This window comes from Emydura macquarii, unplaced genomic scaffold (genome assembly GCF_026122565.2).
Source record: "Emydura macquarii macquarii isolate MOO-44397 ecotype Brisbane River unplaced genomic scaffold, CSIRO-AGI_Emac_v2 contig_2680, whole genome shotgun sequence".
Classification (NCBI taxonomy): domain Eukaryota; kingdom Metazoa; phylum Chordata; order Testudines; family Chelidae; genus Emydura; species Emydura macquarii.
The window spans coordinates 2,873,813-2,901,676 of record NW_027132817.1 but is presented as its reverse complement, the minus strand read 5'-3'; the positions used below and the strand labels follow the sequence as shown (position 1 = coordinate 2,901,676).

Here is a 27,864-nt window from a genome sequence, read left to right as displayed (position 1 = left end):
ATGTGCAACACATGGATGAAGTGTGCAACTCCTCAATTACAAGTAGTATTGTATAACAGAAATGTATTTACTAAATCACAAATTATCATGATTAATGCATCAGCATCATTTCTACACCTTCACTGGCACACAAGAGACCTGGTTTCAATCCCCAGTTCTTTCACACACTTCCTGTGAAAGCCACTTAAACAAGCCACTTAATCTCTCTGTGCCCATCTATAAAATGGTGATACTACAACTTCCTCACCAGGCCCACTTTGTCTACCTTGTCTATATGGACTGTAAGATCTTCAGCACAGGGATTCCCTAAACCTAAACCAGCAGGGGCTCCAGGTGGTATTGCAATATAAAATCTTCATTTCGATCTTCTTATTTATCTAATTATTAGTATCATACTTATTTTAGGAACTTATTAAAATTTAACAAAATGTTAATTAAAGGAAGGATGGTGCATTGGTTAGGATACTAGCTTCTAACTTAGGTGTGCCAAAGTCTTTCTGTGTGACCTTAGGCAAGTGACTGATGCCTAGATTATTAAAAGTATCCAGGCGTTGCTCCACTCAGTGTTGCAAGGCTCAATGACTTACACAGCTAAGTCTGGTTTTCAGCAATAATTTGGGCACTTAGGAGTCTAAGTTGATTGAAAGTTAATGAGACTTAGGCTTCTAAGTGCCTACGTCACTTTTGAAAAGGAGATTTCACCACCTAAATCACTTAGGCTTTGCACCATTGACTGGAGCAGTAGCCAAATACCTTTATAAATTTGGTCCATAGTCTCTCTGTGCCACAGTTCTATATCTGTGAAATTGCAATAATTGTACTTCCCATTTTGTCAAAGTACTGATGTGACAATAAAACATTAAAAGATTATAAGTCGCTCAGATGGAAATGAAGGCCCTATACATACCTTAGATAGAAAGATAGATAAGAATTTTGAAAATGATCTGAATCCTTAACCACCAAATCATAGACTGTAAATAAATACTACTAATTAAAGATGTCCCCCATGTCCCAAGAAACAATATTTCTTTAAAAAGACATATCTGTGCATATGATTTAGGCAGCTGGCATCACTCTAGAAATAAAGTTGAACAAGAAAATACCACAACATTTTAACATATGTTTATTAAGAAAAATTACATATGTTTACAATTCAACATATGTTTATAAAGAAAAATAGTGTAGAGAAAGCTATATAAAAATGTGGCATATACGGTAGGAAGATAGGCTACATGCAAAATGCTTATGAGTGTAGAAACAAACAGAACAAGTCACAGAAACTGCAATGTCATGCAAATTTAGGAACTAACTTGTGGTTCCCATGCCCCAAGCGGTTAGAAATTGACTGCACTTTGGAACTGATGTGCTCTAACTACAAGGAAGAGTACTGAATGTAATTACAATTTATGTATCTCTTCTTTCCTTTCATCAGCCAACCCAAAGTGTTACAGGCCCATGTTCTCCAGAAAACCAAGTACTCTCTTACTATGAGGGAAAATGTTGCTAAAAATGAGAGCAAAGTAATGAAGGGGTGAAAAACAAACAACAAATTTTCTCAATCTTCAGTGAAATATGCATCCAGCCCCTCCAGTTCTGTATCTGCTTCTGTGTTTGAAGAATTGGGAATGGAACATGAATTTGTACTTTTCTGACTGCTCGGTTTTTGCTGGGAGTTTTCTGGTTCACTTGGTTCTTTCTTCGCTTCTCTACCACCACTTAGTAGCCTCTGACTCTCTGCAAAATATTGATTGGGATGATTCAAAGAAAACCCAATATCATCAACCTGTACACAGAAGGAAAGAAAAAGGAATTATTATACAGTATTTCAAAAGGTGAGTTTCAGATTAGATTAAATACATTCAGTAGCATTAGTCATTTAACTAGTTTATCTTTTGCTTAAGAAAACGGGGGGATCATTTTGCAGATACTTGTCTGATTCAATACTATCATGCAAAGGATCTATACAAACCTCCTTCTCCTATATTTTAGGAACAAAACATTATTGTTTTAAAAACCCTGTAAGATATTATTTTAACACTGTCTTTCTTGTGTTGTTGCACGAAACACAAATAAATGTAAATAAAACATGCAAAACTACGTAAGTGTGGAAACTATATAGGCTGTTACCTGGTGAACCCAACTTACTTTTTACATCCATTTTTTCCCAACTTTGCAGGTGGGCTCCAGACTAGTCTAGGATTAATGGACCAGAGGGGAACAGCAGTAAGGACAGGCAAAGTTGCATGAAACAAATCTGGATTGGCTCTCAATATAAAATCTGAGGCCATGGATAAAACTGTAGATCCACTGTCCCTACTCGCACCGCAGCCCTGACTGATGTTGACTACAGAAGTGATTTATATTCAACAAGGCTGCAGATTTAGGTAGAAGGCCATTGGCCTCCTTGTCTCTGCTCCACTGGCACTGGGCTAAGCTGGCAGGACATGAGTGATCCAACTCCATGGAACCCCAGTGGGCACCTGTCTACCAAACAGCATGTAAGCTTCTGATTAGTGGGAAAGAAGGAAGAGAAACCACTATAATGTGCATTCTACTTTATTTTGAATTGCTTGTGAAAGTCAGGCAGGTCTTTTCATTCAACTACCATAATTATGTATTTTGGTTTGTGATTGCTCCTATTAGTTAAATCTCTAGTCATTTACACAATCTGAAAACTAGTTAAACAGTTATCAAACATACCAAAACATTAAAAATAATCTTCACAGTCCTAAAAGCAAGCTACTCGGCCGTATCCATTTCACAGCCTCATTTATAACTCCTATCCCTCCTATCGTCAAGGTCTTACAAGCTTCAAACATCTATAAACAAGCCAGAAAGTCTTTTAAAAGGAACTCTTAGTCAAGTTTTCCTCAGCATCCACCCTTTAAAGCCCTTCATTACCTTCCCACAAGCCACAGGAAAACCAGGGAGAACAATTAAAAAGATCACCAACTCTAGGATCTGATGAACCAAGGTGGAAGGGCAAGTTCCAAAGTTAAGAGGCACCAATTGGAAATTCTCGGCTGCCAATATCCTTTTTGTACTAGGAACAGGCTGTCGGTGAAAGCATATCAGATGACTACAAATGCCACAGTATCATATGAAAACAAATTACTGAGGACTTTATAGGTCAAAATCAACACTTTATAGTTCACCTATTAGTCAATCCGACGCCAGTGCAATCATGCATTCTGATGTCATGTGCTCTTTGCATAAAACATTGCTGTATAAATGCAGAGTCACATTCTATACTAGTTCCAAACTTCGAAGGGTTTTAAATTAGATTGTATTATAATAATCTAGCCTTGATGTGACAAAGGCCTGGATAACTGCAGTGAGATCCTACATAAGAAAGAAAAGGTCAGAACCTCCTTGCCAAATACATGATGAAAAGCAGACTTAGCAACTGCTACTGCCTAAGTATGTAGAAGCAATTGGGACTGCAATATGACTGTCACATTAAAAATCTTAAAAGCAAGTGAGGTACATACACCCTCTCCCCTAATCTGGAGTGCTGATTAATCTATGCTACTTCTTTTGACTATTTTCCCCATTCTTTAGATTTCATCTCTGTATTATGTGAGTAAGGCTATGTTTACACTGACGGCGGCAAAATCGCCGCCGCCAGATTTTTGATCTTTCATGATCGACTGAGTGGTCAGTGAGACCCCCTCAATCGATCAATCAGTCGACTGAGTAAGTCCACCCCCTCAAGTAGCGTAGCACTGCGTCGATGGGAACACTGTTTCCGTCGGCTCAGTGCAGTGTGAACAGCGCGCAGAAGGGAAGCTGAGCAGTCAACGTCAGTTACGCAAATTACTCTGCGTAGTTGCGTAACTCCCGTCGACTGCTGCTGAATCACACGGTCAGTGTGAACCAGCCCTAGGTCTTAGCCAGCCTACACCAGCAGTGTCTGAAGAGAGAATTATGGAGCTGAGTGTTTCATCAAATTGAAGGCCACTCAACCCAAATCTCTTTACTAGCCTTCCTGTTTTATCCTTAGAATCTCAGTCTGGTTTTTTGGACAGTAACTCTTTTTTCTCCTATCAAAACTATGAACTATGAAAAAACAAGTATCTGTTTGTATGAAAAAGAAGTTGCAAGATGAGATGTATAAATTGAGATTTTTCACAAATGACTTGGGGTTTTACCCACACAGCTCCCATTAATTCAACTGAATCTTATAGTCATCTTTGAATATCTTAAATGTAGTCTCCACACACTTCTTCCCCATGTTCAAGTTGAAGGGTATTGCTGAGTCTTACTAGAACGTCATCAGCTGCAGTTTGGACAACTCTGCTTTAAGGAAATTCTGCACTTATACTCTATTGCTTTTTTACTGCTTCTGCTCAGTCTATTTTCCCAAAAATATATTTCCATGAGGATTTTTCTGCTCTGTACTGCTCTGATGGCATAAAACTTAATCTGAGAAATTAATGGCTTGTTTGATCCACAAATAAAAACAAGGCGCATATGTGTATTTCCTTGCTTTTTGTGTTTAGTCAGACTGTTTGTGTTATTTTTAAGAAAAAAAATATTATTTTGTAAGTAACCTAGGCATTTACAACTTTTAAAAATTGTATAATTAATTCTTCCTTAAAGGTTCTTTGTGTCTTCACAACTTAAACAAACCAGCAATAGACTGAAACTGAATTTCTTCGGTAAGTTTTTCAGTTTCATTTATAGATGCAATTAATTCAGCATGAAAGGAAAAATAAAACTATATATGATGTACTATAAAAAAAAGTTGATCTTATAATCTATATTGATCCAGAGAAAAGGGCATTTTACTTTAAACAAATTTTACTTTATATCATCTAATAGGTAATGATATCGTAAACATTTCTTTAGATGCAATATATTTTTCTCACATTGACCTTCACGCAAACATTGGTCTCACATTTCTGCTGTACCAAATGTGGTTTTGAAAGGAAGTGAGGCAACAGCGTTGCACCTCTGGGATCTTTAGGTTTTAATAAAGCAGTTTCCAATGACAGTTGATAATGAGGCAGCTGGTATTACAGAAAAAGCCATATGGAACAATCCTAGTGGTACAGCAAATGGTATCAATTAGCTATGATTCATTTTCAAAAGCTTTCACTAAATGAGATTTGATCACAAAGGACAGTGAAATGCAAACGTACATTCCCCACCCTCCCCACTTTAAATAAGCAAAAGGATAGTGGCATTCATTTTCCAAATAAAGTAGGGAACAACAGGTGGTTAAATAAAATTAGAAATGTAATAATGTTAAAACATCAATATTTGGCAAATTATAACAAAGTTGACAAAGTCTCTATAATTATAAGACACTTTTCCTTACATTTTTAACATAATGTACTCTTAACTATAGAGATCTAAAACATTCTGTATTACAAAGTTCACAAACAGATATAGTCACAAAGATTTTATTTAGATTTTTTCATAATTTGGTTTTAAAAAATCAGGCAAGAATATTTACTGGTACTAAAGAATAACTTTAAAAAAAAAAGACACACTAATTTAGAAAGAAACTGATGTTGTACCAATTGCTGAAGAAGCATCACTTGTGCAAATTATATAGGCATTCACAATAATTAAATTAAATTAATTAAAAATGAATTAGCCATTTTATTATGTATCTACATGCTTAAAATTGGGGCCTTAAAATATGTTTATTTAGACTGCTCTTGAATTTTGGTATGCAATCTAATTTCAAAGCAACAATCATTTTATACACTTGTTACTGTGACAGACTGCCTATAATCTATCAATAATTAATAGCTGATATCAGTGTGTTATTTCTTTAACATTATTACTATTTGTCCATATGCAGCTAAGACCTCTAAATTCTTTGTCAGGTAAGGAAATACGCTTTTCCCAATTTTGGAGTTGTCTCGGTCTCTCAAATAAATTAAAATGAAATATTATTGTTATGGTGTTAGTGTAAAGGCATTTCTCTGCATTCTGCTTTTTCTATTTTGGGCTACTTTGCCATGGTTTCTCATTTTCAGACTCTCAATTGGACTTACTTTAATATAAATCAAAAGCCACAGCTAACAACAGTCTAAAGTAGTAAGTGAGAATATGAAATGATTTATTTCAAATTCAAGTAAAAATCTTAGTATCCAAATAATTTGCTCAAATTTAGCCAAGTTACAAGCCTCTGAAAAATTGTTAGCATGCTCAATAGAGGCTTTTTAGAGTCTGGCAGCTAAATTATATGAAGAATATTTCTTCCCTAGGCTATAGGTGCTGAGAAAGACTTTCCAGGAAATTTGTCCTCCTTGTTGCTGGAGCCACTGTAGCATTGGTCACAGAAACTGAGAGCAGGACGACTGACTCATCTGTGCTCTCGATATTTCCACTGCTGGTACCAAGGCGCTGTGGAGGAAAATGAGGAAGTGACCTGACTGAAAGGAAGAGAGCTGAGAAATGAGAAAGGGGAGTATTCGCAGGAGTCAGAGGGTGAGGAGGAGTAGAGGTGGGGGAAGGCAGGAGCTATAGGATGTGGGAGGAGGAAAGAGGAGAAATAGGGAGGGAGCCACACAGAGGGGTGTGTGTGTGTGTGTGTATGAGAGCAGAGAGCTGCAGTGTGGGGCTGGAAGGCATATAGCTGCAGAGAGGGAGGGAGGCTGCAGGCAGGGGACAAAGGGTGGGACAGGAAGACATATGAAGGGAGACAAAATGTAAGACCCCTACAGATGATAGCCCTATTAATAAATATTATGAACCCCTTTTTTTGGATGCATATATCTGATGTTTGTATAGTTTTGCCTCTAATGACTAGAAATGTTCACTTCTGTCTGGTATCCATTCATTACTTTTGTGGCTAACATTGAACAGGGCCTATTCCCATACCCTTGCTGTGGCAGCTGAACTCTGTTCTATTAAAGCCCTTCTTATTGTCTTATTCTGAGGCAGCTCAGTTCTCTTTGCTCCAATCCTATTCAGTCTCTCTTTTACCCTTCCCTTAATAGGCTTGGTTCTCCTGTGCCTGATGTCTCAGACCAACTACAGCTTCCCCTGTTGTCTAGGAGCATAAAACTTGACTCTTATTTGCCTAAATAGCACTTTTCCTTGTTTTAGGGCCTTTGGCAATATTTTTTCCAATGTGTTTGCTACACAGTAGAATTAAAATTAAGAAGAAATTATAAGAAAATATAAACTCTCTCGTTAGAGACAAATAGCAAGCTGGACTTCCGCAAACAATAAGCTGCAATGGCATGGTCCTTAGGCTAGAAAAAAGAGTACAGAGCTTTGGAGAGGGAATATATATATTATTTAAATTGGGGCCGAGAGACAAGTATTGGGGTTTACACCTTCAGACTCTTATGCTGTAAAGTGACATAGGAAAGAAACAGGAACTACAAACCATTTATCCAAGGAAGAGAATACAATCATGAATAGATTTTGGATACATACACTGGAGATTTCATTATTTCTTATGGCCTGAGCTAGTGTTGCCAACTCTCATGATTTACGACGAGTCTTGCTATAACCACTGGCTATCTTAAAACTCTAGCTCCCAGATTCTGGTGATTTATGTGATAATTTCAGCTTTCATTTAATAGGTAAGTTTCTAGCCCTCAAAACTGCTGAGAAGTGTTTGAAACATGCCCCAAGTGTACCCCAAAAGCTCAACAACTGGAAGTGAAATAAAAAGAAGAACACATAATTGATTATTTTTAAAACATTTGATGATTTTTAAGACAATCTTCTGAGTTGGGGCCCGATCCATATTTTATTTTGTTTTTAATGTTTGGAGTTGAAAATACTGAGTGCATTTGTAGAAAATACCTTTATGGATGAGGTCACAGATGAGGAAAGTCAAAAGTAATTTGAATGGTGTAACTAAGGACCTTATCAGGGACATAAAGATATCACAAGAAACCTGACACCCGTAGGTCTATTCACCAACTCTTACTCTTTGACAGTCTGCCCAGAAAGAAAAACAGGAAAAAATGGGGGAGCTGAGGATTGGGTCAACTCAGGTATAATGAGGAATACTAGATACATCATGCAAACTGCTTGTTTTGCTTTAGTTTGATTTTCTCTCTCTATTCTTACTATTGTTTTACTATAGTACTATAGTCTACGATAGTCTAGGTGTTAGTAGTTTGAGAATTCTATCCAGACTATCTTGAAGAAGTGGATCAACTTTCACCCTTTAACAGACTGATGGAGGAGTGGCTGGAGCACACCCAGTTTAAGATTCTCAGTGAAAAGGACATGGACTAAGGAATCCTCTCTCACAGGGTGCTCAGATTGTTTTCAGAAATACTATCCAACAGATACAAGAGAAACACCTAGTGACCATGTGCTGGATGCTCACCATGCTGCTATGTTTGGATCCAACCCCTGGATCTCCACATGTTCTTCATCTGACCTGGTCTGGGCACATTCAGGCACTGTCTCTGGTTGCAGACTCCCTGTTTAACACCCCTTCCTGAGATATGGGTCTCTGCTCCAACTGCCTAGGATCTGAAGTTAGTGCACACTCCTCAGAGTTCAAGGCTATGAACCATCTGGATTACGTTTACACTCTTTGTGGACTTTGTGAAAGTTAAAGCAAGTAACACAAGAATGTCTAAAGCAAACACATAAGATCTACGCAAAAATTACAAAAAGCCTGCATGTAAAACCCTTCCTTCAGTGTCCTCGTCACTCTGAGAGCCCATTGGGTTTTGGTCAGTCCTCTCGGGGTCTCAGCACCCACCTAGTCTTACCTTTTTGCTCTGGTCAGTGAGAGTCCCTGCTAAGAGCAGAACTTGTCCTATTTTTATAAAATTCCAGCCCTCTCTGTCAGATGACTTCCTAAGCAGCTTCGGGTCCCTTGTCAGGTGATTCTTTGCTTGATTATAGTCCATCTTAAGTCCAGACTAGGAAAGCTGTTTCCCCCATGTAGCAGCCACCTCATTGTTCTAAGGTCCTTCCAACTGAATGGAAGATAACGAGGTTAATTACTCTCCATTGCTCATTTTTGGTAGCCTTCTTTCCTAGTGGATACAGAGAGTCTCTTCTAACACCTCCTGGATATTCTAGTCCATTACAATCAAGACAGCATTCACAAAACAGAATAAAAGCTACAGACTGGTATAGACATATGTAGGCATATGCTAATTTGTCACAGGCCACAAAACAATTTAAGAGACCTATGGTGACAGACAGCCAGTTCATCCATTTAAACAATTACCTCCCCTTTAAACTTTTTATATCATAGGTACACACACTAAGATAGAGCCAGGGGTCTCTTTTAAAAAAGCCATCAAATACAGAAAATATCTCAAATCCAGCTAGCGCAAACGGTAAGAGTTATCAAAAGAATAGCGAAGTGGAATTTTTTTTTTTCTATAATAGCGGCAGATGTTTGAAGTTTCAGTGGCATTACTGTCTTCAGGGCAGCTAATGATATGCAACTTAGAAAGGATAAGAATAAAGTCACAGAAAATATTACTTTATAACAATTCAGAAATGACTCAATGTCACCAACGTGTTATTTACGCTCATATATGCAGCCTGAGAAACACTTATGATCATACAGGCCTAGAGCTCCCAGCATCCCTCACCAGTATGCCAAGGAAAACTAAAAGGTATACTTGCCTTTGAGTACACTGAATTATGTAGAACATACCCTGAAAGAAATGGAAGAAAGTAGGACATAACCCACTTTCATTAACTATTTTTACATCTGCATAAGGTAATTTTTAACCACATACGTCAATAAGAAATGTGCTTGTTAGATAAAATATGATTGGTTCTGCCACTTGAACAAGTTATGAAACTGTAACTGAAACCACAAGAAAGTAGGTAGATACATCGTAAACAAACATAATTGGTGGAACTGAGTTAGGCAGTAAACTTGAACCAGACCCCCCCCCCTCATGAAACTTTAAATAGATATGAGAAATAATGGAAAATTACTCATATGTGAGCTTTGTATTGCATACAGAATGGAAACGTATGGAGGACATGAATCATCTTCAAGTGTACAGGAAAATGTTACCATCAATGTGACATTACACACTTACATTATTCAACCATATATTAATCGACCACAAAATGTAACGGGCAAGTAAAATATTGTAAACAAGCAGGGTATAAAAACTTAGCTTTTAGACAGAGAAAGTTGGAATACAGGGACACTGCAAGCCTGTTCTCCAGATTGGCGATGTATTATCCTTTACCTTTCTCTGCTGTCTTATCTTTGATAACCAAGCTAAATCAATGTTTGTTAATTGATACCAAATTCATGGTCCATTTTGGTCAATTTCACTGTCAGAGGATTTTAAAAATAGTCAATTTCATAGTTTCAGATGTTTACACCTGAAATTTCACAGTGTTGTAACCGTGGGGATCCCGACCCAGAATAGTGTTGTGGGGATTGCCAAACTGTTGTAGGTGGATTGCGGGATTGCCACACTCACTTCTGTGCTGCCTACAGAGCTTGGCTCTGAAGACAGCAGCTGCAGACCTTCCTGCAGCCGGGGAGTTCCTGGAGGTGGGTTTGATCTCCCCTGTGTTGTTGGGAGTGCCCCAGTTGCAGGGCTCCTAGCTGTTAGTCCCAGGGGGAAATGGGGGACTGTGAAGGGACAGGACTACTTCTTCCCCTGAGCGGCTGCTCTCGGGGGGTACGTCAGACTCACCTCCAGGAACCTCCCCCAGCTGCAGGAAGCTCCGCAGCTGTGCTACATGAACAGTTGGTAACACCCTACATACAAAAGATGATAAACACGTGTCTGATGACAGTGCAGCCATGGAGTTTCTTGCAACTGAGGGAGGTACACAGAGGTGGCTCTGATCTCCCCCCGAGAGTGTGCGTGCAGGGGAAGAGGAAGTCCCATCCCTCCCCAGCCCCAGCAGGACTAGCAGCTGGAGCCTGGTGCACGTTAGGAGCCCTCAGATGGGGGACTCCCAGGCCTGTCCATCCCCATACTCTAGAATAGCTAGATTTCACAGAGGAGATCTGATTTCATGATCCGTGATGCGTTTTTCACAGCGTGAATTTGGTAGGGCCCTAGTTATTGATCAATGAGATGTCAGATAATCTAAATCAAACCCTAACACACTGTTAAAAATTATACCACTACAGGATTACGAAGTATTATTATTGTCTAGCAGTGTTTGGAAGTTTATAGAATTAAGTAATTTAAACCCTTTTTATAGGACATTAAAGAAGAAAAGATGTTTCAAATTAGCAACTTACTGAACAGTCCATTCAGAAGTCATTAAGCCAATCTTTCAGTGCAGTCAAAATTTAAACCATTAATTTTACAAAACAGAATTATCTAATTAACCAAAAATGTAAGCCACCCACACGGGCTTCATATCCCAGTAGATTAAATTACTAAACTCATGTAACCTTAGAAATCACAGTTTTCTTTCCTGATGCTGATGACTAGAACAGCAGTAAATTTGGTGACATCATACGTGGAATAATAAGACAAGTGAAGAAGCATATTATAAGATAGGTAAAGAAACAGCATAAATTCTATCTTCCCTGTGGTATATCATTTGAGAACCATTCACGTCAGTCAGGCTTTACAGTGGGGCAATATGACCAAGGGACTTCTTGATGCCCACTGGCAGATAGCACACACGGATGCATAGGATTACAGGGATTCCCTGAGTCTGGTCTCTACATAAAAGTTCATCAAAGAGTGTCACGTAAGGTCCTTACTGAAAGCTTTTGTGTCACACTGATCATTATAACTATTGCAATGTATGTACGGATAATATATAAGGAGTTGTGTGTATATACTAAAAGCTTTGCTCTTAAGTTCTGTGAGTTGGGGCTGGTCACCAGAAGATGATAAACAAGTTTATTTCAGGCAGGAGATGCTTTTCTACCCGTCTGACTACATGTAAATTGCGTATTGTATACTTCACAATATATGCCAATTTACAGTCTGAGCAAAATGCTAATCAAGTGACTGCAAAGTCTCCAGGTGAGATTCTATAGAGGAAAAAAGCAGTGCAGGGTATTTATTTACAAGTGAATCCAATGGATGGTTGGAACTACATCTGGGGGTATAAAGACACATGCAGGTATCCTTTACCTAGGGGACAAGCTGCCAGTTGGCTTGTCTTAAGAATGGAGGATCACATCCAGTCTGGCTATATAATGTTGGGAGAAAAACTTTGTGTGAGCTAAATTTTATGAGACAGGAGAACGTCTTGGTAGTTAAATTCAGGCTCTAGAAGCATGTTATGATTTCATTTTATATATAACCATTTGTTCTTCTCAAATCCCTGTTCTTTGTTAAACAAACTTTTACTTGTTTTCACTATAAACAAACCTTAGGTCTTGTCCACAACTGAGGTTGCATCTAGTGTGCATGTAGCTACACGTTGCAGCGAAAGGCAGCCTGTGTCCACACTCACTGTAGTGTGTAGCTACGTGAGGCTGTGAAAGGCTCTGGCAGTCAGGAGGCAGCAGGGAAAGACTCTGACTGTGGGAAGTGTCCAGTGGAACAGGACACAGGATATTCCAGAGTGCTCGGGGGTTGGAGCATGTCTGTTTGCTTACCTGCATAGGGACAGCAGAGCCTGGATAGGCTGAGAGGGGAGGGCTTATATTACCTGTGGCTGGTGACACCAGAGAGCTGACTCCAGGAAGGCAGAGACAATGCTTCTTTATGTTAACAGCAGGAAGTTGCAAGATGCCTCACAACCCTGGGTACCCTCAGGAAGTGTCACAGGTATTCCTCATCTGCATGATACTAGGGGCAGACCAGATCTTTACTCTGGATTAGGACCACCTCTTAGGAAGAACTCTTCAGAAAGAGACATTGCTCATCTTGTGTTGTAACAAGTTCTTCGAGATGTGCCCCTCCTACGGGTGCCCCACTTCAGGTGTGCATACACCACACACACCTTCGACTGGAGATTTGCATTAGCAATGTCTATTTGGCCAACTGATGTGTATCTCTTGTAATACCAATATCTAAACCTCAAGTAATACAAAGCTATCATTTGTGAATTTCCTCCAAGATGCCAAAAAATCTTCAGCACTGCTTAGAGAAGTTGCCACGTTCATGTCTTAGGCAAAAGCTTTTGCTTGGTTCCTCAAGGTTCTATACCAAGAATAAAAGTCAGGTTTGGCTGGCTCAGCAATGTATGCTTACAATCAAAGGAATGCAGATGAGAGTAGCTAGCCTTTCAGTGCAATGCAGGCCAGATTGCAAGCCTGTTGCTGAACCTATGTGCATCCAAGATCAGCTGGAAAACTAAAGAGAAACAATACAAGGAAGACACACTCAAAAGTGCAACTGTGGTCTCCTTCTCTGAGTAGTCATCTAAAAGACTTCCTTTCTGCCTTTCTGCCCTCAGCCACTGAGAATAAAGATTGGGAAGGAACCATGCTACAGTGATTGTAGCCACCTTCTCATTGACCCCTTCGATCTTTGGTTCTCAGATCTGATTTAACTGGAATTGGAACCTCCTCTCAGATTCCCAATATATACGCATGCTTTCTAACCCATCAGCTGCGAAGCTGAGAGGAGGGACTAAGGTCACTCATTCTAAGGTCAGGAGGGACCACTCTGATCATCTAGTTTGGCCTCCTGCATAACACACGCCACAGAAAACTTGGGAAACCCAAAGATAAAAAAAGCTTTTGGAGCTGAATTGTTTTCCAGAGAACTTGATCATCCAATTCTCAGGACCTGCAGCAATGGTCTCCTCTAAAAATGTAATTTCTACTCTGGAAGAGCAGTGGCTTAAACAGGAACACTGAAGATGCTTCACTAGAAGGAAGAAGGGACTTATTCCCTTAACTAAAGCTTCAGTAACTGCTGTGTCTCTATACTCTCCAAAGAGAGAACAACATCAGATGTTAGCCAGCAATTCCAGTATCTTCAACTGGAGCCATAATTGCCCCTAGTACCAGGCTTTGGAATTTTTGAATGTATAGCAAATCAGATTCAAGTGAAACATCAGATCTGAAAACACTTCCAGTTTAAGTAGATATTATGTATGTTTTTATTTGCTTGTTTATTTGTTGTTTTCCACATTGACAAGGGCCTTCAAGTTGAGCACAGATCTGCATAATAAGAGACTGCAGCCTCAGGGCATCAGTTTAGCCTGAGTGATGATGTTATTCTCCTGTATTTGAGGGAATACTCCCTCAGCTGCCCTTTACTAAGGAGACTGCAACATATTTAACGTTAGCCACATTAATGAAGACTTAGTCCTTAGGTACATGTAGGTCTTAAAAAGGAATTTCCACTCCACCTTAATTACACCTTCAAATTAGGGAAAAATTACTTTTCTTCAACTTTCCAGGGTGCAATTTTGTGTGTGTTTCATTTTCTAAAAAGGTAAATAACTCCTATGTGATTTCTATTCCTTACATCTGACAAAGTGGGTTACAGCCCACGAAAGCTTATGCCTGCAGAAATTAAATTTGTTAGTCTTTAAAGTGCTACAGGACTCTCGTTGTTTTTGCTGTATACAGACTAACATGGCTACCCCTCTGGAACTTTATACCCCATTTGTTAATAATTCTGGAAAGCTTAGTTGAGAGTCTGAAGTATCTCACTCAAAGCCACAACTTTAGAAATTTCTCCTTCTCAGCAGAAGATCTAGAGGGGAGAAAGAAATTTTAAATCTTTGTGCTTTGTGCAGCTGATTGTGAGCAATATCTTTCATTATACCCTGGGCCAAACCCCTGAAAGAAGAGGAGTGGGATCCTGTGAGGGAGAAAGCACTTTATCAGGGAGACTGAAAGGACAGCCTACTGGCATGCATTCTGAACATCTCCCTAAGGAAAATTATAGCCACTTTATGACCTCCTGTGGGACCCCAGAAGGCTGGGAGGGAAAGAAAGGTAGGTCCATCTCACAGAAAAGGTGATCTGAATCACTTTACCCATGCTCCCTGCTATTGGATCCAGGTTGAGTGGGCACTGACTGAACAGAATGAGGAGTGAGCTGGATCACTGGTATCAGAAAGGTCACAAGGGCTGGCATTTTTCAGGGCAACTGAGGTCCTGTAGGTGAAACAGCTTGTGGGAAAGGAGGATGTTTTGCAGCACTCTCAACCACCTTGGCATCAGCTTTGCCTATATGCTGGCTGAAACCGAACTTCTTCCTCTGAGATTCAGAAGGCTCCAATGAAATTTTCTGCTCACTGTGTGAGCTGTGGGAAAAGGGGTCCCAAGCCTTGGATAGAGAAGAGGAGGCTTTGAAAAACTTACCTTGTCTGACTCCAAGCACTGATTCTGGTCTCAGTGAAAAGAGCATCCTGCTCAACCTTCTCAGTGTGGCTCTCACCCACATAAAAGCTGGGAGCTCCATTTAATTGTTATCTGTTCAACTGTGTGGACTTCACGAACGTACCACCTGGGAGCTGGTTTTCTGTGTCTGTCATTTTTGCAGGAGGAAGTTAGGAGAGGTGCTGTCCTTTAAGCCTTCCTCAGAAAGCATATATATGTATGTGATCATCAGTTTTAAGGAGAAAGGCCTTGAAGCCCTGAAGAAACTTATTGATAATTAGCTACAAATCTTTTACAAACCATGTGAAAGCTCTGTTACAAAGAGACCCCTGGAGTCTGCCATGTGTGCCATTTGGAAGCAAAGATTTCTGGAGAGTTCTTTATGAGGAGCAATCCTAACTCCAAGATCAGAGCAACGATCTGGTTTGCTTCCTGTTGCCATGGGAATGGAGAACACCTCCCCATGAAGATTGACTGACATGCAGGGGACAGAGAATAGACTTAACTCACCATTACAGATATGACGGTATTTCAGAATAAAAACTCCAGGGTAGGACATACCACTTTCACAAAGGAATGGCATGTGGTATTTTCTCAAGTTTCTTAAATTCATAGATTCTAAAGCCAGAAGGGATTACTGTGATCACCTAATCCGACCTTCTGCATAATGCAGGCAATAGACATTCCCCAAAATACGTCCTGTTTGAACTGCAGCATATCTTTTAGAAAAAAACCCAATCTTGATTTTAAAATGGTCAGTGAACAAATCAAACATAATTGATTCAAAGATTAAATACCCTCACTATTAAACACCTTATTTCCAGTTTGAATTTGTCCAGCTTCAACTTCCAGCCACTGGATCTGGTTATATCCTTGTCTGCTAGATTAAAGAGCCTATTATCAAATATTTGTTCCCCATGTAGGTGCTTATAGACTTATCAAGACTTAACCTTCTCATTGTTAAACTAAGTAGATTGAACTTCTTCAGTCTATCACTATAAGGCATATTTTCAAATCCTTTAATAATTCCTTGTTATAATCATAAATTATAACTAGTTTATATATTTTTCAATCCACAGCATGCTTGTTGACACTGAGAGTCCTCTTCTCTTGTTTTCCTAAGCTTTTAGCCACTATTCAAAGACTCATATTACCAACACTATACATACATTTTGCTGTGTCACTGATTACATACTCTTACACAGCATTCCCAGCACATCAGTCCAGGTAGCAGGGAACCAGGGAAACAAACACAACCCCCCTAAACACCCTGGTTCAGAGCACTATCAAGAAGGCCCCCCATCTTAACTGATTTTGTTTACACTCTTCTCTCATTTTTTCAAATGTAAGTGAATTATTGCTCATAAAATGCACCAGTTTAACCACCCTGGAAATTGAGGTCTTCTATTTATCCCCTGAACATGTACAGCACTATGATAATATAAGCTGCCTCATATAACCTTGCCTTGGAAGGATCACTTCTAGAAGACAGACTTCAGTAGCCATGGGTAAAATTTTCAACAGTGCTTTAAGTGATTTAGAAGCTCAAGACTTTCAATGGGACTTAGGCCCCTAAATCACTTAGGCACTTATGAAAATTTCACTCCCCAGCTAATGAATCATTGGATTCTCTACTGAGATTGTCAGGGACATTTAAAACATTTAGATATGCATATTTTGGATAAATAAAATTTATTTCTATACATATTTTGGAGTCAATGATTTATTCAAATGTTGGACGTACCCAAAATCTCAAATAATCAGGGTTTTCCTGTAAAATGATTTTTTTAATGCAGTGAATACCTAAGAACTAGAAACTGAACTGTGATTAACAAATTCATTCTGTATAGGCAAATGAACAACCTTCAGACTGTACTGATTTTCAGTTGCACCTGATGCAGACTCAGTTTGAACCACTGACCTAGAACTGAAAGGATCTTTATCCTAATTACTATAATTAGTATTAGTCCCCTCTGCTTTCAATCCACTCATTAATTTCTTTATCACATTACCACATGATAGCTTCAAAGAAAATGAGTACCCATATATTTTCTTCTTTTAGGTTATCGCGTGGTAAGTAACAGCGCTGACTTAAGTGACCATAAACCATTGTTGTGTTATCTCCTGATAAATACGCATATAACTCAGGTCACCAGTGCAATTATCCCAGCATCATCACAATGTGCACAACAGTACCACATCAACTACCACTAAGACTCACACAACTGCTTTTAATTGATAAAATATTCTTAGTATTTGAATGGTATCTTTGTCTTAGAGAGGCAGGGTGGGCCAGGTGGCAGGGCACTATCGTAGGATTTGTGAGACCTGGCATCAAGGCTTTGTTTTGCAGCTTAGCCTTTCTGTAAAATGGAAAATAGTCTGACCCTACTTCATAATGCAAAGACATTAATCTATGAGGTGCTAAGATATACTACAGTGATTGGTGCCATAAAAGCACATAAGATAGAGGGCTTTCATAGTTTTTAAAATATATTTTTCATATTATTTATTATATAATACAATTCAATAATTACTATAGAAAAATTATAGGAGATGAACTAAGCAAAGAGAAAACACTCTCATACAGAATGTTTTCAATTTGTCTTAAGTAAAAAACTAACCATATTATTACCACCAAAAAAAAAAAATTAAAAATTAAAAAGCAATCAAGCTCAGAAAGAAAATTAGGTAGGAAGTATTCAAATGATTAGTCACCATAAATTAATGATACCAATACGTTCCAAAAAAGTTTAAAAGAGTTTTCACTGGTGGTTACTGTTTTAGTTGCATCCACTACAAATTCCATTAGGCTTCTTTCTTTTAAAAAAAGAGAATAGACAACTTTGGTGTTTGTGAAATAGATAATGTACAAAAGTGGTGACTTTTCAGAAGCTATCATATTGTTTTGATACATCTTATTGCCCTTTTGTATTTTTATATATCTATATTACAAAAGTGATATGTATGAGTATAAAATATTTTATGCAAAAAATCATGCTAAAATACATAGCACCAAGGCTTATGTTAATTAACTCATAAAAATTAACAAGATATGACAACCAATGATGGATGTGATAACTGCAGAGAGCCTCTGGAGTTTCATGCATGACTTCCAGGGCCCTTTCTACAGACAAAAGTACCCTTCTTATTGTACGATAAAAATTAAATATGTACTTACATCATGTGTCAACTGGAAGTATTTCTGACAGGCCAGCTGGTAATGCATACCTTTCACTAACTCCAAAATCTGTAGAAAAAAGGAGTGCAATTAGAAATAGCATTCATTCGGAACTGAAGAATACTAAGTTGATCTTTTATCATTGACCTTTATAAGATACCTCACAACAGACAGGCATATAATGCAAAAAAGTACATTGCACATGACACCCCGGTCACCCATGTCCTGTAATAACTCTGGCTCTGTTCCATCCTACCCTGGTTGCTTAAATACATTTTGGTTGCATTAAAAACAAAACAACTACAAATAGAAAGAGATGTTCTGGTGATTTCAATACCTTTTTAAGTGCAGGAAAATATATCCTGGTATTATATTTCTAACAGTTACTGACAGAATATCATATTGAAACATCTCTTATATAATTGCAGACATAGATCTAGTGATTCAAGTGGTTGAAGCATGTAGCAATCAAGTAGAATGTTTATATTTTTATTTTCCACATTATCACTTCTTATAGATGCAACATAAAATACCGATGTGCTGCCATCAAGAAATTTTAATGCAAACCCCTTAAAGAAAAGTATTTGTAAGAGGGAAAGGCTTTTACTGACAATCAGATTTCCTTTTTTGAAATGAAGTTATTTCTAGTAAAGCACAGAAGAATTTGCAAGTGAAAAAGTCTGTTTTGAACACCTCTGAGGAACATCATCCTATCTTTTGTAAATACAATTCGCTTCCCAGTTCTACCTCATGTAATCTCTTCTCTGCTGCATAAACTCCTATTCTTATCAGCAAAATATCACTTGAAATGTTTAAAGTTGCATAATCATCTTCCTCCCTTAAATAATCAAAATGTATACTTTCTTTGTTTATCAAACAGAGAAAGTTGCTGGAATGAAGAAATAACCTCAGTACAGGGAAAATAATTCTTGAAAAATGTTAATTTCTAGCCCTTTTTTCAATGGCTAACCTTTCTTTCTGCAGTAAGCTCATGTTTAAATCCCTGCTGCACTCATTTTTGGATGTTGTGTTATAATTATTGACCAATGTACAAATACATTACATTTGCAGAATAGATCAAATCACTACACACTGCCAAGAAAGTGCGTAACTGCACTGGTTCTCTGTTACAACTCAGCTGATTAAATTTCTAAGCTTCTTGTCACTTCTGTTAAATCCTGTGTAAAAAGGCCAAAGCCATAGCCAGCTACCCAATAAGTCCCGCAATCAGGGGCTGTCTATGTATCTGACCTGTCCACTTTCTGAAGTTGTCTTGTAGAAAATAGATTATAAATAAATAAATAAAAAGTGAAAACAAAGAAGAAACATACCTCTTCATAGAATCATAGAATATTAGAGTTGGAAGGGACCTCAGGAGGTCATCTAGTCCAACCCCCTGCTCAAAGCAGGACTAACCTCAGCTATATCATCCCAGCCAGGGCTTTGTCAATCCTCAGCTTAAAAACCTCTAAAGATGGAGATTCCACCACCTCCCTAGGTAACCCATTCCAGTGTTTCACCACCCTCCTAGTGAAAAACGTTTTCCTAATGTCCAACCAAAACCTCCCCCACTGCAATTTGAGACCGTTGCTCCTTGTTCTGTCATCTGTCACCACTGAGAACAGCCTAGCTCCATCCTCCCTGGAACCCCCTTTCAGGTACTTAAAGGCTGCTATCAAATCCCCCCTCATTCTTCTCTTTTGCAAACTAAACAAGCCCAGTTCCCTCAGCATCTCCTCATAAGTCCTGTGCTCCAGCCCCCTAATCATTTTTGTTGCCCTCCGCTGGACTCTCTCCAACTTCTCCACATCCTTTTTGTAGTGGGGGGCCCAAATCTGGACATAATACTCCAAATGCGGCCTTACCAATGCCGAATAGAGGGGAATAATCACTTCCCGTGACCTGCTGGCAATGCTCCTCCTAATGCAGCCCGATATGCTATTAGCCTTCTTGGCAACCAGGGCACACTGCTGACTCATATCCAGCTTTTTATCCACTGTTACCCCCAGGTCCTTTTCTGCAGAACTGCTGCCTAGCTCGTCGGTCCCCAGTCTATAGCTGTGCATGGGATTCTTCCTTCCTCAGTGGAGGACTCTGCACTTTTCTTTGTTGAATCTCATTAGATTTCTTTTGGCCCTCTTATCCAAAACAGTTCCAATACATTTTATCTTATTTTTCCCTACTATTTCTATAAAATGAAAGTAAAAGAATATCATGCAGAAGAATGATTTTTGTGGGAAGAGGAATATGTTAACACCAACCACATTGTATTCATGTTTATAACTCCTTTTTAAAATTAAAAAACAACATCCAAAAAATTCTGACCTGGAAACTTAAGGGAATAAAAAATAAATAAATAAATAAATATACTAACCTTCTGTAATTGTTGTTCTTTGAGATATGTTGCTCATGTCCATTCCATGTTAGGTGTCTGTCCATCCATGTACACGCTACCGGAGATTTTTTTGCTTTAGTGGTATCTTTGGGGCTGCCTCTGGCACCCTCTGGAGCCCCACACTCATGTGGTGGTATACGAGGTGTTGCCAGTGCTGTTACCCCCCAGTTCCTTCTTGCCGTCAACTCTAATGGCAGAGATGGGGAGTGGGCCATGGAATGGACATGCGCAACACATCTCAGAGAACAACAGTTACAGAAGGTTAGTAACCGTTATTTCTTCTTCGAATGCTTGCTCATGTCGATTTCATGTTAGGTGACTCACAAACAGTATCCCTGGAGGTGGGCTTGGAGTTCATGGATGTGCCATTTGCAGTACTGCTCTGCAAAGCTGGCATCGTCTCGGGCCTGCTGGGTTATAGCGTAATGGGATGTGAAGGTACAAACTGAAGATCAGGTAGCAGCTCTGCAGATATCCTGGATCGGTACCTGCACCAGGAAGGCTGCTGAAGAGGCATTGCACCCTGGTACACTGAGCTGTTACAATCACTGGTGGAGGCACCTTTGCTTCTTTGTAACAGAACTTGATGCAGGCAGTTATCCACAAGGAGGTTCTCAAGGAGGAGCCTGGCAGACCTTTCATCCTATCTGCTACCGCAACAAAGAGTTGCGTCGACCTATTGAAGGGTTTAGTCCTCTTGATGTGAGAGGCCAAGACCCATCTAACATCCAGGGTATGCAACCTATGCTCTTCCCTGGACCCACGTAGCTTCAGAAAAAATATGTCCTGGTTACTGTGGAACTGCGACACGACACCGCCTTTGGCTAGAAGCCAGGGTGGGACTGCCGTTGGACCTTTCCCTTATAAAATATTATATATGGAGACTTCCAGGTGCGCACCCTAATCTCAGAAACCTTTTGTGATGAGGTGATCGCCACCAGGAAGGAGATTTTCCGGGAGAGGAGCAGCAGGGAACAGGAAGTCAATGGTTCGAATGAGGGTCCAGTGAGCCCTGATAAGACTAGGTTCAGGTCCCACGGAGGGATAGGGTCCCTAAGTTGAGGGTAAAGCCTCTCCAGGTCTTTTAGGAACCTGATCATCATGACATGAGAAGAGACTGAGCTACTTTAGATCAGAGGATGAAAGGCTGAAGTAACTGCCAGATGAACTTTCCATGACAAGAGAGCTAGGCCTTGATGCTTGAGACGTAACAGGTAGTCCAATATGGACTGAATCGAGGCTTAGTTAGGGGAGAGATTTCAGCTTGAAGCCCAACAGGAAAACCTCATCCATTTGGCTGGGTATGTTGCTCTGGTGAAAGGTATTCTGCTGCCAATCAGGGCCTGCTGAACTTGGGTTGAACAAGCCCGCTCCTCTGTATTCAGCCATGAAGCAGCCAAGCCATCAGGTGCAGGGATGCTAGGTCCGCGTGCAACAGATGGCTGTGGTCCTGGGAGAGTAGGTCTGGCCAGATGGGAGATTCAACTGTTGAGAACTGCAGTAGCGTGCCGAACCAGTTCTAATCTGGCCACGCCAGAGCTATCAGTATCATGTTTGTCCTGTCCCGTTTGATCTTCAAGAGGACCTTATGAACCAACAGGAAGGTGTACATCAATGCCCCCACCAATGAGAGCAGGAAGGCACTGGACACGGAGTCTCTGGCAAGCCCGCAGATCGAGCAGAACCAGTGGCACTTCCTGTTCTGTATGGATGCGAAAAGGTCCACTTGGGAAGTCCCCCACCTCTGGAAAATGATGCTGATAACCTCTGAGTGGAATGACCACTTGGGATGAGACAAAAAGGACCTGCTGAGGAGATCTACCAGGACATTCCTGGCACCATGGAGATGTGAGGCCACAATATGTTGTTTTGCACACAAAAGTCCCACAAGCAGAGGGCTTCTTGGCACAAGGCTGACGAATGGGCTCCACCCTGCTTGTTGATGTAAAATATCATGGTGGTGTTGTCCATTAGAACTTGGACTGTTCTGCCTGTCAGGTAGAGAAGGAACACCTGACAAACCAGATGTATTGCCTTGAGTTCCCTGGCATTTATTTGGAGGAAGCAATCCTCCTGTGCCCAGAACCCTTGTATGCTGATATCATTAAGGTAGGCTCCCCACCCCAAATCCGATGTGTCAGATACCAGTGTTACCAGAAGTGATGGTCCTTTGAAGAGTATTCCTTCCAATGCCGACTGAGGAGCTGTCTACTATGTCAGGGACGGTAGGATGAGTGGTGGGACTGTGACTACATGATCCAAATTGTATTTGCCGGGGCATAGACTGACTCTAGCCATGACTGCAGTGGTCTGAAACGCAGATGTGAATGCAACATGAGTGCAGGTTGCAATATGGCCCAGCAGTTTGAGGCATGCCTGGCAGTTGTGAGAGGGTGGGTTCAAACATGCGTGATGAGGTCTGTCATAGCTAGGAACCTGGGCTCCAGGAGGAAGGCCCTGACCTGGGTGGAGTCGAGGACTGCACCTATAAACTCTATCCACTAGACTGGGGACAAAGTTGACTTCTGCTCGTTCACGAGCAGGCCCAGATATTGGCAGGTGGCCTGTACCAAACTGAGCCTGCATTTAACCCAAGCTTGCGATCTGCCCCTGATGAGCCATACCAATCCCTCAGATCCAATGAATGAATGATAGAAGCTAAGGAAACCATGAGAAACTTCAGTGTTTTGGAATACCTATTGAGGTGCTGCAGCTCCAGGATAGGTCTGAGAGCTCCCTTGGCCTTTGGGATAAAAAAGTAATAGGAATAAAAAACCCTTTCCTCTGATGCCTTGAGGGACTTCCTCCACGGCCCCCATCCATAGTAGAGTTTCCACCTCCTGGGCAAGAAGTTGCTTGTGAGAAGGGTCCCTGAACAGGGATGGGAGAGGGAGTGTGTGGGGGGGAGAACTGAAGAGAACTGCAGGGTGTAACCATTTAATAAGGTGTTGAGGACCCTACAGTCCGATATAACTTGGGCCCATGCAGGGAGGAATGAAGATAAACGGTTGAGAAATAAACGGGGACATGGATCCTGAAAGGAGACTGGGATGCTGTCCTTGGGCACACCCTCAAAATGATTGACACGGACCACTCGGGTAGTGCATAGGGGCCAGTTGAGTTGTGGAGGAGGCTGGAGTAGGGTGGCGATGTTTAAATCCTCTATCTCTCTCTTTTCTTTTATCGGAGACTTACCGAGGCAGGCCCGAGAATCTAGGCTTTTGCGTCGGAGGGCAGAATTGCTTTCTGGAGTCTGGCGGGATGTACAGTCCCAGGGAGCGTAAAGTGGCCCTAGAATCTTTTAGGCCCTGGAGCCTGGTATCAGTCTGCTCCAAAAAAAGGGCATTGCCTTCAAAAGGGAGATCCTATATGGACTGCCTCACCTCCTAGGATAATCCCGATGATTGCAGCCAGGAACTTCTGTGCATAGACACCGCAGAGGTCATCGACTTGTCCATTGAATTAGCTGCGTCTAACGCTGTTTGTTGGGAAGCTCTAGCTACAGTCTTGCCTTCCTTTAGGATGGATGTGAACTACTGTCTGGTCTCTTGTGACAGCAAGTCCTTGAATTTTGCCATTGAGTCCCACATGTTGTAGTTATATCTCCCCAGCAATGCTTGCTGATTGGAGATCCTAAGCTGAAGACTGGCTGTGGAATAAATCTTTCTCCCAAACAGGTCCAGCTTCTTTACAACTTTATTTTTGGATGTCGAGCTCGCCTGTCCCTCTTATTTGTGGCGGGACCCCGGGGGTGGGTGTGAGAAAAGATATTCATGTCCCTTGGCAGGAACAAAATATTTCTTTTTGGCCCTTTTAGATGTTGGTGGCAGGGAGGACGTGGTCTGCCATAAGGCCTTGGCTACCTTAAGCACCCCTCTGTGCACTGGTGATGTGACCTTGGCCAGTGCCACAGCTGCCAGAATTTCAAAGAGGCTGTCTGTGAGCTCCTCTACCTCTAAACCCAGTTGGAGGTGATCCTTCTGAGGCATTCCTGATGGGCCTGGAAGTCATCCGGAGGGATTGTAGGGGTCGGGCCGGTGACCGCATTATCCAGGGATGACGAGGATGATGGGATCACCAGGGAAGGGGGATGGCATTTCCTCCTCTTCCTCAGGGGCTGTCCCTAGTGCTAGATCTTGTGGTTTGGTGCTAGTGTTGGAACCCGAATCCTATTCCCTCACCAGGCTGGTCGGTACCATGGACCACCTTTCAGAAGCGGCTGTGACAACTGGTAAGAATAGGGTCCTGGCATCATGGGGATCCCCCACAGATTCCAGTACGGCTACTAGACCGGCCATTACCCCTGGGGCCAGCTTCCTACCATGTGACCCACACCTAAAGCTTATGCACATGATGGCTGGTGCTTTTGGGATTGATGGCTGGATTCTCCTTCCGATTCCAAGGAGGATGGCTCTTCTCTCAGGGACCATGGTGGAGCAGACAGCGCTTCCACCTGTTGGCTACAATGAGGCACCGGGGAATGGTGCTTCCTGAGAGTGATGCCACTGGGGAGGGGGGTAGGAGTGGCGAGACGGCAGAGAGTGGTGTGGCATTAGGGAATGGGGTGATGGAGATCGGTACTAGGGGCCCTGTGACCGGCACCACGTCATCGATGACCAATGTCTGAATGACAAAGACCAGTACTGGAATAGGTGATACATGGCCGAGGACTCATGCCTCAGAGCCAGGGATCGGGGGCATGGAGCCAGCACAGAGACCTTCGCTGAGGTGCAAGAGACTGGGGACGAGGTGTTACAGACTGGTGCTGGGATTCAGAGATGCAGCATTGGTCGGTTGACCACTGTAATTATTCCATATCAGGTTTTTCCCTGGAGGTGGATGCCTTCAACAATTCCACTGCCAAGGGAAGGTCCCACAGAGAGGGGGGTACTGTTAGGGCCATAAGTCCCTGGCTGCTTGAAAAACCTCCGGTGTCAAAGGCACCACTATGTGGAGGGGCTCACTCCCATTCCAGGAGTTGGAGGTGGTTCCCTCAGCGGGCTTGAAGCTCTTGGGGAGGAAGCTAGTTCCTGCCACTCCAATGTAGGCAACTGGCTCAACAAGGGTTCCTGTCTTTTTGTCCTTTTTGAGCACAGGAGAACAACCTCTGTCTGTGTGCTGTTTCTTCTGCCATTTCTTCAGTACCGGTGAAGGCAAGCAGCATCAAGAAGGGCCTGGTGCTGGCTGTGCTCCTAGCGGGACCACTAAAGTCATCTATATTGCTATTAAATATACACAAAAAACTAAATTATAACAACTATAAACCACTTCGAAGCACTTGCAATTGCAACAGAGAGGCATTCCAGTAACCGTCCTAGGTGGAAGGAAGGAACTGAGGGGGGCACAGGGCCGGTGGCACCTCATATACTGCTGCATGAGCGCAGTGCTCCAGAGGGCATCAGTCGGCCCTCCAGATATCACTAAGGCAACAAAATCTCCGGTAGCCGTGCATGTGGACATGCACACATCGAACAAGGAATTGATATGAGCAAGCACTCAAAGTAGTATTGATAATACATTTAGTGTTAGTCATTGAAAAGTTATGATTGACAAAAAACACCCTGCCTGATATCTGTACAGGCGTCATTTAAACTATTGGTTTTTGTGTTTTGAATATACAATCTGTGCTCTGGAAGATGATTTGGAATACTTGGAAGACCAAATATCCTCTTCATGACAACCAAGGATGGAAGGCATAAAATGCATATTTTGCTGGGGTCCTTAGATAAATATTTGGATTAATAATCAGGCATTATTGCTTTTCATCCTTAGAACTCAAAGAGCTTTACAAAGGAGGTCAGTATCATTATCTTCATTTTACAGATAAGGAAACACACAGAAGTAAAGTGACCTGCTGAAGGTCATACAGCTAGTCAGCCAGTGACAGACCCTAGAACTGAAGCCAGGTTTCTGAGTCTCAATCCAGTGATTTATCCACTAGGTTACAGTGCCTCTAAAGCCACTCTTGGGCTGAAATCTGGTGAGAGTTGTTACAACCTACAGAACTGGAAGTGAACAGCTCCAAGTGTTGATTATGATAGGATACAGATGGTGCAATCTACTAGCTCCTAAAGAACAAAGGATTGGTAAGAATATATTCTCACACAGAAATCTAGATAAAGGGTAAATATTCATGTAATGACTGAAAAGCGGACATGATTAGTAGTTTTTACATTTGAAAACATTTAGCTATTGTTTAAGTGTTACTTCTGCAATATATTTTGATAATTACCCTTGAAAACATTAGTATTTATTTTAACTTTTTGTGCTGTATATATTTAGCTCATAATTTTGTTAGACATGTAAATGTATTTATCTGAATTTTTCCCTTTGAAACCATTATGCATTTTAATTTCTGATGAAAGTAATTGGTAAAGAAGAAATATCTTAGTCTAATCTGTTCATCTCAGAAACAGTACTGAACACCTTAGAGGAACTTGAAAAGTTAATGCTTTCCCTCAAGTCTATTATACAAGAAAAATGTTTGCATTTCCTTAAAAACAGACTATCTACCAACTTAATGTTGGTCTGCATGATAGTCTCTGACAATAAAAGACAGTTCTCATGATCTCACCAAAGCTATCTCAGACATGCAAATATGAAAAATTAAATGCTAATATTCACTTCAAGTTTCAGCTCTGTTATACCACTGCTTCATTATAAGCATACCAAAAAGTGATTATAGGAGTCCTCCATCATTTTTCTTGTATTAATAAATGTAATCCTATACCTCTTGGTTATCCAGGAATATCTCATATATTTTGAGAATAAGAGTCACAAAGCTCGACAAACAGAAAATTTGGGTACAAACATAGTTTCCTAGGAATGTGGAAAACATTTTAAAAGGGCATCAAACTTGACCAACATATTAAGACAACGTTATCAAAGAAAATTCTGGTTGATTAGCTAGTCATCTTTCCAATAAAATGAGTTAGGTTTAACTCTTCACTTCCAGATTGCAAGCTGATCAAAGAACTGCACTGCTAATGCTATCGTACGATTGCTTTGAAGAGAAGAAGCAGGCAACGATCAAGCTTAGTGTCTGGTTACTGAACACATATAATGATTCTCATTATCTTTTACCAAACTGCT

The 27,864-nt window shown here is 40.8% G+C and overlaps 1 protein-coding gene across 3 annotated transcripts in view; it reads right to left on the bottom strand.

Annotated features, from left to right (window-relative positions):
* Positions 1–1,106: 1,106 nt before the first annotated feature.
* PRIM2 (DNA primase subunit 2) overlaps positions 1,107–27,864 on the bottom strand; it is a 294,044-nt gene continuing 267,286 nt past the window's right edge. For all 3 annotated transcript variants that reach the window (XM_067565537.1, XM_067565536.1, XM_067565538.1), the window contains 2 exons: positions 18,378–18,446; positions 1,107–1,783 (listed from right to left, as the gene is read on the bottom strand). In XM_067565537.1, the coding sequence (XP_067421638.1) occupies positions 1,556–1,783; positions 18,378–18,446 (297 nt within the window). In that variant the 3' untranslated portion in view covers positions 1,107–1,555. The remainder of the gene's footprint in view (positions 1,784–18,377; positions 18,447–27,864) is intronic.